The sequence below is a fragment of the Heterodontus francisci genome, chromosome 8 (assembly GCF_036365525.1).
Source record: "Heterodontus francisci isolate sHetFra1 chromosome 8, sHetFra1.hap1, whole genome shotgun sequence".
NCBI lineage: Eukaryota > Metazoa > Chordata > Chondrichthyes > Heterodontiformes > Heterodontidae > Heterodontus > Heterodontus francisci.
This window is the reverse complement of record NC_090378.1, coordinates 18,133,643-18,147,637: the sequence shown is the minus strand read 5'-3', so window position 1 is coordinate 18,147,637 and position 13,995 is coordinate 18,133,643. Positions and strand designations below refer to the sequence as shown.

Below are 13,995 nucleotides of genomic sequence, written 5' to 3'. Positions count from 1 at the left end.
TCAGTCTAATAGAAGGCATTTTTTTTTGCCAAAGCCCTTCACGTGGAGGCTTAATTAAGCAGTTGGTGACAGATGCAGCATTGGACTTGAACACATAGAACATCAAAATAGGTGGCACATCATCACACTACCCTCCATTGGTCCCTCCACAATGTTGAAAGCAGCTGTAATACAGGTGAAGAAGAAACTCAGCCTTGGGACAAGAGGAGCTAAAAAGGCAGTTTCTTAAATAAAAGCAAAATACTGCGGATGCTGGAAATCTGAAATAAAAACAAGAAATGCTGGAACCACTCAGCAGGTCTGGCAGCATCTGTGGAAAGAGAAGCAGAGTTAACGTTTCGGGTCAGTGGTCACTGACCCGAAACGTTAACTCTGCTTCTCTTTCCACAGATGCTGCCAGACCTGCTGAGTGGTTCCAGCATTTCTTGTTTTTATTATAGGCAGTTTCTTAAAGTGGATACAGACACTAATGCTTGCATATCAAATGTTCAGTATCCATTGTAAGTGGGTTGCAGTGGCCAGCAGATGTTGTTAAAATTCTGCATCTCTAGTGAATGGCACAATTCATCAATAGGATTTGTTGTGTGTCCCTGTTGTGCTACTCAGAGTTCCTACCATCTGATTTCTGCCTAGCAATGGCATAAAGCTACATTACTCGATGGTTTCATGACCAACTAACAAATATCCGCAAGGAAAAAGTAAACTAAAGAGGAGTTGAGGTGGCTCTAAGATGACATATAATGATGGAGGGTCAGAATCAAGCCAACCATCTCCAGCAGGCTAAACCAATACCTAAGCCAGACAGATCCACAGTACTCCAGGGATGATTAAAAAAAAAAAAATTATTCTCAGGATGTGGGCATCCCTGGCAAGGCAAACATTTGTTATCCATCCCAAAATGATCTTCAGAAAGTGGTGCAGTTCCTTCTTGAACTGTTGCACTCTGCGTAGTTAAAGTATTCCTACAATGCTGTCGAGAATTTTAGGATCTTGACCTGGCGACAATGAAGGAATCTATCAAGTAAGGAAGATGTGTGATATGGAAGAAAACTTGGAGGTAATGGTGTTCCCATGCACCTACTTTACTTGTCTTTCTAGGCGGTAGAGGTTATGGGTTTGACAGAGGTAATGCCGAAGCCTTGGTTAGTTGCTGAAATGCACACTGTCAACAGTACACACAGTAGCCAGGGTACATGGATATTTAGGTTCGTGGATGAAGAGCTGATCAAGCAGGATAGTACCAAGTTTCTTGAAAGTTGCTGCAGTTGGAGAATACTCAATCTCTGACTTAATCTAGTAGCCACAGCATTTATGTGGCTAGTCCAGTTCAGTTTCCGGTCAATGGTGCCCCATTATGCAGGACTTGGTGATGATAATGCCACTGAATGCCACAGGGGATGGCTAGCCTTTCTCTTGTCAGTCATTGTCTGACACATGGACAGTGCAAATATTACTTGCCAATTATCAACATAAATCTGTATGTTTTCCAGATCTTGCTGTAAGCATGCATTATTTCATTTTATTTGAAATTGCAGATGGAGCTGAACACTGTCTAATTATTAGTGGACAGCTCCACTTCAGTCTTAAGGATGTTGGGAAAGTCTTTGAAGCAGTTGAAAATAGCTAGACCTAAGATTCAACCCTGAGGAACTCTTGCTGCAATGTCTGGGGCTGAGATGTTGGCCGACATTTTCCTTTGGACCAGGTACAACTCCAGACACTGGAGAGTTTTTTTCCTTGATTCCCAGTAAGTTCAGTTTTATCAGGGCTCCTTCTTGCCACATTCAGTCGAAAGCTGTCTTGATGTCAAGGGCAGTCACTCCCACCTCACCTCTGGAATTCAATGTGCTCAAGAGTCGAGTGTCGGGATTACAGGAGGAGGCCAAGAATGATCTTCCACTCAGCACTTCTAGCTGAAGATGGTTATAAATTATTCAGCTGTTTCTTTTGCATTCACATACTAGGAACCACCACCGTCATGGATGAAGATTTCAGCATATGGCATAATATAAAAGGTTATCAGCTTGGCATAGGCAAAGGCATTGTAGGATCATTAGCATAGAGGGCTACAGTAAAGGAGGAAGTGTAGAAACCACAAACGTATACTAAGCATGATTTGCTAGATGATTTTAAACCTCTGGTGTGAAACTTGGAAAAACAGCTTAGTGCAGGAGTCAGTACATTATCTGTATATTATGAACTTATTGTATTTTTGCAGGCTAACACAAGGTTTAGGTTAGCATTAGCTCATTAGGATTCCGCAGACCAAAGTAAGCAGGTTGTGTTGCCAGTTTAATGCCAATTAAGAAGTTTTAAAGGATCTGTTTAAATAATTATTGCTAGTTTGCAGACATGATGTCTGGGTTAGGTTGGTATTATCCTATAAAGTTTGAATCTTTATAACCATTTAAAATCTCATTGATTATCTCATCCTATTGATAAGAAGTGCAACTTTTACATTCCAGCTGTAATGAAGTAGAGATGGTGCAACCTTGCCATCTGCTGGTGCACTAGTATATGACACAAATGAATCACATGACAATAAACTCAGAATTGAAAGATTCAGCACAAGTCATCTGATGTTACTCAGCAACTGTTCAAGATATATATATAGTATCATGTATATAGTGTATCATTTTTAGTAGCTCTTTGATATTCCAGGGTCCCTGGGGGATATCTTACTTGTAAGTATATTGACTGACAGACTCACCTGTACTTTCAATATTAATAAAACCAACAAATTGATTTCTATGGCGTCTGAACCTATATAATTTGGATGAATCTACTCAATTAATTTCATGAGAATATTTATAGCGCCTTATCCTCTAGTTAATTACTTAACTGTCTCCCTTCACTCATGAATGGATGTGCAGGGCTAAAGCTTTAACCTAATCCATTGGTTGTGGAATTACTTAGCTCTAACTCAGAAACATTGGCTGATAAGTATAATTCTGTGAGTATGACTGTTAGGGTATTGCGTGACTATTTTGTGGAGCAGCTCTCCTTGGCATGTCCCCAGAATTAGTGATAAATAATCAGGGTCAACTGTGCTAGGTGTGCCTTAATCGTGTCCTGTTTTGATACCTAGGTTGCAGCCATGTGGTCTATCCCGTTTCACTCCTGTTTTTCTTTCTAGTGGTTTGACACAACTGAATAGTTTGCCCGGCCATTTCAGAGGTAAGTTAAGAGTCAACAACGTTGGTGTGGGACCTGAGTCGCATGTAAACCAAACTGGCTAAGGATGGAAGGTTTTCTTCCCTAAAAGGAATCAGTAAACCAGTCGAGTGTTTATTACAATCCAACCACTTCATGACCTTAGTGACTGCCAACAGGTCCATCTCACCAGTGATGGGTAGACACATCAATGGTGGGCTTGGACTCTTTCCACTCAGCTTCAGATAATCCTGAAAGCCAATGCCGTGTTCTTGGCTTGACAAACAATCAGAAGTTTGCCAGCTCTGTAGACTACTCAGTAGCTCTGCTTTCAGACTGGTAAATAACATAAGGGACTTTTGCATACATTAGCCAGCTGGTCAAAAAAAACAAACAAGTCTTTGGCACATTGACACTCAGAATTGGGACAAAATAGTACTTCCCGGGGTTAAGATTCAAGCAGACAAGAAAACTTCCAAGAGGTGGAGGGTTGGATGGGGTCCCTGCCAGGACAGCGCTGGAATAGTGGAGTCTAGCAGGTGACAAAAGCAGGGAAGAAGGTTTCAGCAGCAGATATGCTGAGGCGGGGACACAGACTGGTAACATTTCAGAGCTGAAAGTTGGCAGTCTTTGTGATAGAAAGAATATTAGAAGGATCAAAAGGAAATAAAGGTTGCAACCATTAGGTTCAATTACAGACAGTGGTTGGGAGGGTGAAGGAATTGGTTTCGAGTTTCTGCCAGTGGTTGAAGTTGATGGCTTTGGTATTCCCAATTTGAAATTGGAGGAAACTGTTGTTCTGAGACAGGATATTGAACAAACAGTGACAAAACAGATGGTGGAAGAGCAGAGATTGATGATGGAGAGGTACAGCTGGACATCATCAGCATAGGTGTGGAATCTGACCCCATGCCTTCTGCAAAGGAGCAGCACATCAATGAGGAAGAGAAGGGGGCCGCACATATATTGTTTGGTGGGGGGCTGCGCTGGGGGCTCCAAAGTGCAGGGCAGGGACAGCAGTCATTGCGAGAGATGCCTAGCTATAACTGGATAGGTAAGAGCACAACCACGCAAAGTTCAGCTGGACAACAGTGATTTTGAGCAAAAACAGATTCACTAACTAAAAATCAGGACTGGCTACACATTGTTCTCAATTGACAAGCCTGCAGTCGATGATTGTTCCGTCCAATCCATTCAACTTGGCCAAGGAAAGTCATCCAATGACTACAGCAATACTTCAATATGAAAATGCAATCATCATACAATGCATACTATCAGTATGATTTGAATAAACTGGTTGAATGAATATGACACTATGATCCAGGCACTCAGACAAAAAGCACACTTTTTAAAAAATTTGTTCATGGAATTGGGCAGAACTGGCTCGGCCAGCATTTATTGTGCGTCCCAAATTGCCCTGGAGAAGGTAGTGATGAGCTTCCTTCTTGACCCACTGCAGTCCACAGGGGGTAGGTACACCAACAGTGCTGTTCGGAAGGGAGTTCCAGGATCTTGACCCAGTGACAGTGAAGGAACGGTGATACAGTTCCAAGTCAAGGATGGTGTGCGGTTTAGAGGGGAACTTGCAGGTGGTGGTGTTCCCACACATCTGCTGCCCTTGTCCTTCTAGGTGGTAGATTTGTGGGTTTGGAACGTGCTGTCTAAGGAGCCTTGGTGCGTTGCTGCAGTGCATCTTGTAGATGGTACACACTGCTGCCACTGTGCATCGGTGGTCAAGGGAGTGAATGTTTGTGGATGGGGTGCCAATCAAGCGGGCTGCTTTGTCCTGGATGGTGTGCCAATCAAGCGGGCTGCTTTGTCCTGGATGGTGTCGAGCTTCTTCAGTCACGTTGGAGCTGCACTCATTCATGCAAGTGGTGAGAATTCCAACACACTCCTGACTTGTGCCTTGTTGACGGTGCACAGGCTTTGGGGAGTCATGAGATGAGTTACTCGCCGCAGGATTCCTAGCCTCTGACTGCTCTTGTAGTCACAGTATTTATACGGCTACTCCAGTTCAGTTTCTGGTCAATGGCAACCTCCAGGATGTTGATAGTGGGGGATTCAGCAATCATAATGCCATTGAATGTCAAGGGGAGATGGTTAGATTCTTTCTTGCTGGAAATGGTCATTGCCTGGCACTTGTGTGGCACGAATGTTACTTGCCACTTATCAGCCCAAGCCTGGATATTGTCCCGGTCTTGCTGCATTTCTACATGGACTGCTTCAGTATCTGAGGAGTCGCGAATGATGCTGAACATTGTGCAATCATCAGTGAACATCTCCACTTCTGACCTTGTGATTTAAGGAAGGTCACTGATGAAGCGGCTGAAGATGGTTGGGCCTAGGACACTACCCTGAGGAACTCCTGCAGTGAAGTCCTGGAGCTGAGATGATGGACCTCCAACAACCACAACCATCTTCCTTTGCGCTAGGTATGACTCCAACCAGCGGAGAGTTTTTCCCCCAATTCCCATTGACTCCAGCTTTGCTCGGGCTCTTTGATTCCATACTCGGTCAAATGCTGCCTTATTGTCAAGGGCAGTCACTCCCACCTCACCTCTGGAGTCCATCTCTTTTGTCTATGTTTGAACCAAGGCTTTAACGAGGTCGGGAGTTGAATGGCCCTGGGGGAACCCAAACTGAGCGTCACTGAGCAGGTTATTGCTAAGTAAGTTCCACTAGATGGCACTGTTGACGACACCTTCCATCGCTTTACTGATGATTGAGAGAGAACTGATGGGCCGGGTTGGACTTGTCCAACTTTCTGCGCACAGAACATACCTGGGCAATTTTCCACATTGCCGGGTTGATACCAATGTTATAGCTGTACTGGAACAGCTTGGCTAGGGGCGCAGCTGGTTTTGGAGCAGAGGTCTTCAGTACTATTGCTGGAATGTTGTCAGGGCCCATTACCATTGCAGTATCCAGTGCCTTCAGTTATTTCTTGATATCATGCGGAGTGAATCGATTTAGCTGAAGACTGGCATCTGTGATGCTTTGGACTTGAGAGGAGGCCGAGATGGACCATTCAATCGGCACCTCTGGCTGAAGAATGTTGCAAATGCTTCAGCCTTATCTTTTACACTGATATGCTGGACTCTCCATCATTGAAGATGGGGATATTTGTGGAACCACCTCCTCCAGTTAGCTGCTTTATTGTCCACCACTATTCACGACTGGATGTGGCAGGGCTGCAGAGCTTAGATCTGATCCGTTGGTTATTGGATCGCTTAGCTCTGTCTAACGCATGCTGCTACATGGATCAATTAACTTAATGTCCAGGTAAATGCTTAGAAATAATTTCTGCTATACCACATTTAGAAAACCTATGCAGATTAATATCACAAGAAGGCAGAAGAATTTTGATCCTATGCTGACCAGTATGACGCCAATTTTCTTCCACAAAGCACTGGCAATTTTCTATTGTCCTACCAACACCAGAATGGCAAGCATGCCAATCGCCAATCTGTGGTGAAAAATAAAAGTCATATAATTAACTAATGGGTTGAAAGTTTCAGCAGCCTTTCTTCAGTTGGTCAAAGCTACTTTACCAATGGCAAAGAAAAGAAAATTAAGTTCATTTAAGCAATCTTTTAGGGGGCTGGGGCGGGGAGAGTTGGGCGACATGGGACAAAAGAATCAACATCTACACATACATACAAGTGTTTGGATTACTCGATGCTAAAATATGAATTCTAAAGATGGCCTGACCTCCTATTAATCATAACTCCAAAACTTGATTTGTAGTCCTTATAATGTATGGGCAAGGAAACACATCTCAAGCATGTTTTCATATTATTCATAAATACTGTTGTCGTGAAGATTTTTACACTTATTGTTAAATGTAGGAATACAAAACCATTTACAGATAGAATGCACAAACTCATAACCTATCTTTGAATACTAGTAGCTACAGTGACAGTATTCTGAAGCGGAGTTGTGAGCAAGGTAAATACAGAGTTAACCACCAGAGGGCAATTGGCACATATATATTCTCTCTACTATCGGGTGATTGCACAGAATAATGCTTTTATTTGCTCATGCATTTTTGATATCAAGTTGTTGTCCTTACAGCATAATGAGAAGGGTATCTTTCTGGAAAACAATGATGCTGATCGGGTCCGGCAACTCTTTGCTTTTATAAATTTACAAGTTCTGCAGTGTAGCAAAACAAAACATAGCTCTATTCAGCACAAACAATTAGCTTGCATTATATTTTACTTCACATGCATTTAGATACAGGGCAACTGCGACATTGAATTTATAGATAATTTAGCGTCCCTGGTTCAAAGAACTAATTCACTTACTTGGCAAAGTCCAGATATGCTACATGCCCATGATAAAATCCTGGCTTCATTTCTTTCCATGTCGTGACATTTTTTACAAATCTTGCCTGAAACAACGTAAGATTATAATTTTATGAGTTAGGTCATACATATAAATCATACTTGTTCCGAATTCAAAGCTTTTTGCCAATCAAACTTAATTCTTTCTGGGCTGTTGGGGACACTGGTAAACAAAGAAAAAATGCAATAAGAAATAATAATGAAGTGATGTGGTATATAATGCTGGAAATTAAGAATCCCGAATGTGTGGCTCATTCCTAGTCCACTAATCATGACATTCTGGATTGTCAAACAGAGGTAGATATACTAGGTTCTATCAATTTACAGTCAGGCTTTTTGGCAGAGGAGGTGTTCACACATCTCTTAATTAAAATCTAGACAAATTGCTCTTATTTGCCTTGTATTTGAATACAACTTTTGCTTTCAGTTGACTGCTAATACTTATACTGGCAACAAAATTGGCAAGAGAGAGTAACAGATCCAAATAAATGTTAATAAAAATGAAAATATTAAGTTCTACATATTGTTAAAATTTGAGGCATCAATTATTGCACTGGTCGATCCTCAATTCTGATGAACGTAATGCTTAAGTTGTGAAATAGACAAAGTGAAAGTCACTAGATAGTAGCATTTTCCAGGTGATGAACAGTTGAGTGGTCCTGTTCCATAATCAGAAAAAAATACAATAAAATCTCTATACACCATCTTTTATGGCTTTATGGAATCTTCACTCTAAGGTACTTAGCTTCATACACCTTGATGAACAAGTAACCGAAACATATGTTTCACTCTAGATACACTGAACAGATGCTCCTAAAATAACAAAGAATGCAGTACATACTTATCAAGAGAATCAGGAAGGACTCACTTGATCTTGCAAAGACATCACAGGATTATTTTTGGTTGTGTTGATATGCAGGACGTGGTACTTGTTTTTTGCACAAAGGTCGTAAGCAATGTTTGTGAAAGAAGTGCTGGCTGTCTTAGGTACACGATTGTAAAGGATGACTATGTCATCCACCTCTTCTCCTCCTTGGTCTTGCCTCGGGTTGTCCATCGTGTGGCGCTGTTCAATTTCTCTGACTTCATGCCTTGCAATTGCTCTCTCTGAAAAATAGAAAAATCCAGGGCTTGAAGGCCAACCAGCAATACCACAGCTGTGACATCTTGAGACTTATGTACAATACACTTTCGTAAAGTAGTTAGAATAATCAGTAAACCTTTGGAACAGTTACTTTGGAAACAGTGGATTTCTCTTTCAAACTGAATTGTTCATTTCCCAGATTCTTATCCACTCCTGTTGACTCAAAAGTTATTTTGCTAGAAAATTCCAATTTCCGGTTATTCAAAGCAAGAGATTTTAAGGACAGTGGTTAGAATGTGGAACTTGCTACCACATTGAGTAGTTGAGGCAATAGCACAGATGCATTTAAGGGGAAGCTAAATAAGTACATGAGAAAGGAATAAAAGGATATGTTGATAGGGCAGGATGAAGTAAGATGGGAGGAAGCCTGTGTAGACCATAAACACTGGCAATGACCTGTTGGCCAAGTGGCAGTTTCGATGCTGAAAATATTATGTAATACTATGAAACAATACTGCATGACAAAAAAAAAAACTACAAAGAAGCATAAAATATCAAAGGAACCACTGAAATTTCTATGATCAAAATCTGAGCACTATATAAGCTGGGCAATGCACAGGTCAGTAAATTTTGCAAAGAAAAGTCAGATTGCAGTTTTCTTTCTGCCAACTGCACAAATGTCCATAAAGCATTTAGTGTAGAGAAAAGTTCCATTGGGATGTCTGACTTTGCTGTCGCCCACTTTCTGAGAAAACAGAATTGGACAGTATAGCCTGATTCCTCGAAGTCAGTCTGCTCATCCACTTGGGCCTGTTCCTCACTAACTCCTCCTAAAAAAAGTATCTCCCAAAAGAGTGCCAGCAATTTTCATCAGTCAGCGATCCAGACCGTAATGTTTCCTTCTCAACTCCCATGGTGGAATTAAACTCCATAACATGCAGCAATCACAACAGAGAACCCGTAATGCTTCAGAGTCAGCCATTGATGGCTTGTGTATGATCCTTAGCAACTTCTGTTAAAAGCATTTGGCAATGGATTCTGTTTTTAAATGTAAGCACTTCACATGAGCCCATAGTCATCAGCTGTCAAGGTTACTTTTCTGTCTTGCGATGCCAATGCTTCAGTGAAAGATGCAACCACTATTCAAAAAGGATACCAATCATCCACATCTTTGGTTTTGTAGTTTACAGGCACTGGCAACATCATGAATGCATTGGATAACTGGGGGGTGGGGAATGGAATTCCCAATCACCCGCAGGTTTTTTTCTTTCCCAGTCATGTGATCACAAACCATGACGTTAATTTGCTGCTTAGCTTTTTCCCCACCTGAAAAGTTTTCATTGATGAAAGCTAGTGGCTACTTGTGTGCAGTTGTATAAAAGTTTACTCAGCATTAAAGCCATCTTTGGGCTTACAAAGATATAACTTCAGAAATTTTAAATACACAACCAGCTGCTGACACTTCCTATGGGCCTCCTCAATGTCTGGACCTGAACGTAAATGCACAACGGCCCGGATTTTACGGTCAGTGGTGAAGGAATGGTGTTCGCCATTCACTACACCGATAGCTACCCACAAAGGTTTTGCAGAATTTTGAGCAGAGGCTTGCTCCAGTCCAGCATCTGATCTAATGCAGCACACTCTACAGGGGATCTGTGGCATCTATGAGCACAGTGAGAAACAGCAAGGCTCTTCAACCAGATTGAAGTATCTCACCAAGACATGCAGAGTCTAAAGCAGGAAGTATAAATTGAAAGTTAAAAAAAATTAAAAATCTCCAATACCAATTAAATTATGAAGGAATAAACTCCACACTCTTAAGTTTTCAAGGCCACAGCAGTTTGGCAGTAATATCACCTATCACACTGTTAAAAATTCACTTACACCTGAATGCACTAGCCCTAGCTTTCTCTACTATTTATAATGAGTAACCAGTGGGTATGTACCCCAACTTTGCGCGGTTGAATATATTTCAATGCCAAGTCTATCAGAGAAGTTCTGATATATGCAGCCTGTGGAGGTGTCGGGTCACTTGAACTGCAGCATCTGGATTTCTGCATTTGACTGCTCATATACCAACTCCAGAAGTTGCTGTCTGATTTACTCTGTAATTATTGCCAGCACTGACAGCCTCACCTTTATTAACACCACAAAATCTGGACCAATAGTTTTTGAGACAGCTGATCCACAATGCAGAATCAGGATGGATTCCAAATTCTTCACCAAATTCATTCAGCAAGATGAAGTTGTTTTACCTGGAAAGGTTAGCTGCTTTGGTTTAGTTGAATCAGACTGAATTCAAATTAAGCAGTAGCTTTTACTGATGAGGACCCATTAGTGGTTTGAATTCAAATTAACCAATAATTTCAATTAAAAGGCTCAAATTAACAAATTGTTAATGGGATCTATTATGTACAATTTAAATTTGAATTAAAACATTCAAATCAAGAAACTCTGAATTAAGGAGTTGACTGTAAATAAGACTACAGCAAGATAGGATACATATCAGTAGCAATTCTAATCTCTGAAATGGAAGCTATCACCCAAGGATTTGCTTCTTGATTAATTTATCTCAAAGGCACACTAATTTGTGTAATTTAAACTTGAACTAAACCCAAAGACTCCATAAAAATATTAAGAACTGATGCAGCAAATTGGCAAAAATACAAAGTCACATTTGGATTAGGTCACACACATGCTCAAACTGAGATTTTCAAAAATGCAATTTGTTCACGACATCCATGTTATGCAAGATTTTAAGCTGCAAAGTCTGCTATTTTACAGGATGGTAACAGTGCTGAGAGATTCATTCATTAAGTCTTTTTCAATAAATCAGGGCTTCATGGTGCTGGTGTAGTGTTTCAAATGATTACCCAGGCCTCCCTAGTCACGGTTTCTTACCACAAACAGTCCTATAACTTGTTATTGTGATTTCGGAACCACTGTAAAGAATATTTGTGTAGTATTCACTTCGACTAAATGCGAGACTTCTGATTACTGAAGCACACATTCTAATTAGGAATGATGGTGAGGTTTTTGCAAATGGGATAAGAAGCTTTGTGCAGCTTCACTGAAAATCTATGCTTTCAAAGTATCAAAAAATGTCATCTTACAGTCACAGCTACCTACTGCGTAAATCCTAAATTGCTGATATCATGAATTTGAATCCAGCTCATTTACTATTTTACAATAGTAAAAAGCCTGGGCAGGCTAAATGCAGTTCACACCATTCCAGTTCTCCACAATTTGAAACTAACTGGAGAAGTTCACTCTAACGCCATACACAGGTAGCTACCATCTTCTTTGGCCTCCTTATCTCGAGAGACAATGGATACGCGCCTGGAGGTGGTCAGTAGTTTGTGAAGCAGCACCTGGAGTGGCTATAAAGGCCAATTCTAGAGTGACAGGCTCTTCCACAGGTGCTGCAGAGAAATTTGTTTGTCGGGGCTGTTGCACAGTTGGCTCTCCCCTTGCGCCTCTGTCTTTTTTCTTGCCAACTACTAAGTCTCTTCGACTCGCCACATTTTAGCCCCGTCTTTATGGCTGCCCGCCAGCTCTGGCGAACACTGGCAACTGACTCCCACGACTTGTGATCAATGTCACAGCATTTCATGTCGCATTTGCAGACGTCTTTAAAGCGGAGACATGGACGGCCGGTGGGTCTGATACCAGTGGCGAGCTCGCTGTACAATGTGTCTTTGGGGATCCTGCCATCTTCCATGCGTCTCACATGGCCAAGCCATCTCAAGCGCCGCTGACTCAGTAGTGTGTACAAGCTGGGGATGTTGGCCGCCTCGCGGACTTCTGTGTTGGAGATACGGTCCTGCCACCTGATGCCAAGTATTCTCCGGAGGCAGCGAAGATGGAATGAATTGAGACGTCGCTCTTGGCTGACATACGTCGTCCAGGCCTCGCTGCCATAGAGCAAGGTACTGAGGACACAGGCCTGATACACTCGGACCATAGAATTGTCTTAATGTAGCAGGGGTGGTGCATGGTTGTGGATTCAATACACAAGGCAAATTCCCATCTTGCCACATTGCATTGTGAATGAGAGACTTCCACCTGAAAGCAGGAGAGGAGAATTCTGTACTAAAGGTTAACCAGTGGTATAAAAACATGACGTGGTAACTGATAGACATCAAGGAAAAGAGAAAATATTCTGTTCTCCAATTCCCTCATTCCAAAATTACTAAATTTAGCAGCTTCCCGAACCAATAGTTCACCAAAACTTATTCTCTCGATTGAAACCCATGTGGAGGATGACTCAGAGATTGAATGCCAGGCTGCTCCAGAGCAGTTCACTCCTACGGCAAGCACCTGCACCCAAGAATGTATTCCATTTAGAATTAATTCTCATCACATGATTCATCTTACCACTTCCACCATGCTTATGAAGTTGTGCCACTTTTTTTTTATTGTAACTACCTTTCCCACTTTGCTTTTTTCACCAGGATATATAGAAGCAAACTACCTTCCCCACAAGCAACTCCCAATTATCACTGTCATTTTTACAGCTGGGAATGCCCCAAGATCACCCCCTCAGATCAGAAAGGAAGGTGCTGAGGGTAGAAGTGAGGTTCGCAAGCCGAAGTGTTATCATTGCAACAAAACGGATCATCTTCTTTCATTGTGCTGGAAATTGCAAGGTAAACCCATAGGACTTGTTGGGGTACACAAAGTTAGTGCAGAGGAAAAGACTGACTGAGAGTATAGCAGACCAGGCTATTGCTTCAACAACAGCTGTGAATGTGAAACCAGATACTAAAACTAAGAGGAGTGCAGAGGTTAAGAATAAAATACCTGAGAGTTATAATGATTTTTTTGTCAAAAGGGAGAGTAACTCTGTATCCTGTAAGTGAGGCAGGAAAACCTATCATTATACTCAGGGATACAGCAGCATCCCAAACACTCTTGCTGGGGAAAGATATGATGTTTCCACCAGAGAGCGCCTTGAACGCTAAAGTTTTATTTAATGGAATTGGTGGGGTGTGTATTCCCGTTCCTTTGTATAAAGTACGCCTAGAGAGTGACTTAATAACTGGGATAGTAACTGCAGGTGTTGTCCACAGTTTACCAGTAAAGGGAGTTGATCTACTCCTCGGAAACGATTTTGCTGGATCAAAAATATCAGTTTCTCCTACAGTTACAGAGGAACAATGTGAAATTAAGGAAACGGAGCAATTACAGGAACAAGTTCCAAGAATATTTCCTGTGTGCATAATTACCGGAGCAATGGCTAAACATGATCCATTGTCGGAGGTAAAAGCAGCACCACAAATAGATAATCAGGCATTTGAAACCTTATTTGGGGATTTAGATAATCCAAATGAAATGTTTAACAGACCGTCTATCATTGCAGAACAGCAGCCTGATCCAGAGATTTACCAAATAGCACAGATGGCTCTG

General features: G+C 41.6%; 1 protein-coding gene across 1 annotated transcript in view; it reads right to left on the bottom strand.

Moving 5' to 3' along the window:
- LOC137372670 (heparan sulfate 2-O-sulfotransferase 1) overlaps positions 1–13,995 on the bottom strand; it is a 241,763-nt gene that overhangs the window by 52,041 nt on the left and 175,727 nt on the right. Inside the window, exons 2-3 of the mRNA XM_068036714.1 lie at positions 8,371–8,609; positions 7,464–7,549 (exon numbers count right to left, since the gene is read on the bottom strand). Of these exons, the coding sequence (XP_067892815.1) occupies positions 7,464–7,549; positions 8,371–8,609 (325 nt within the window). The remainder of the gene's footprint in view (positions 1–7,463; positions 7,550–8,370; positions 8,610–13,995) is intronic.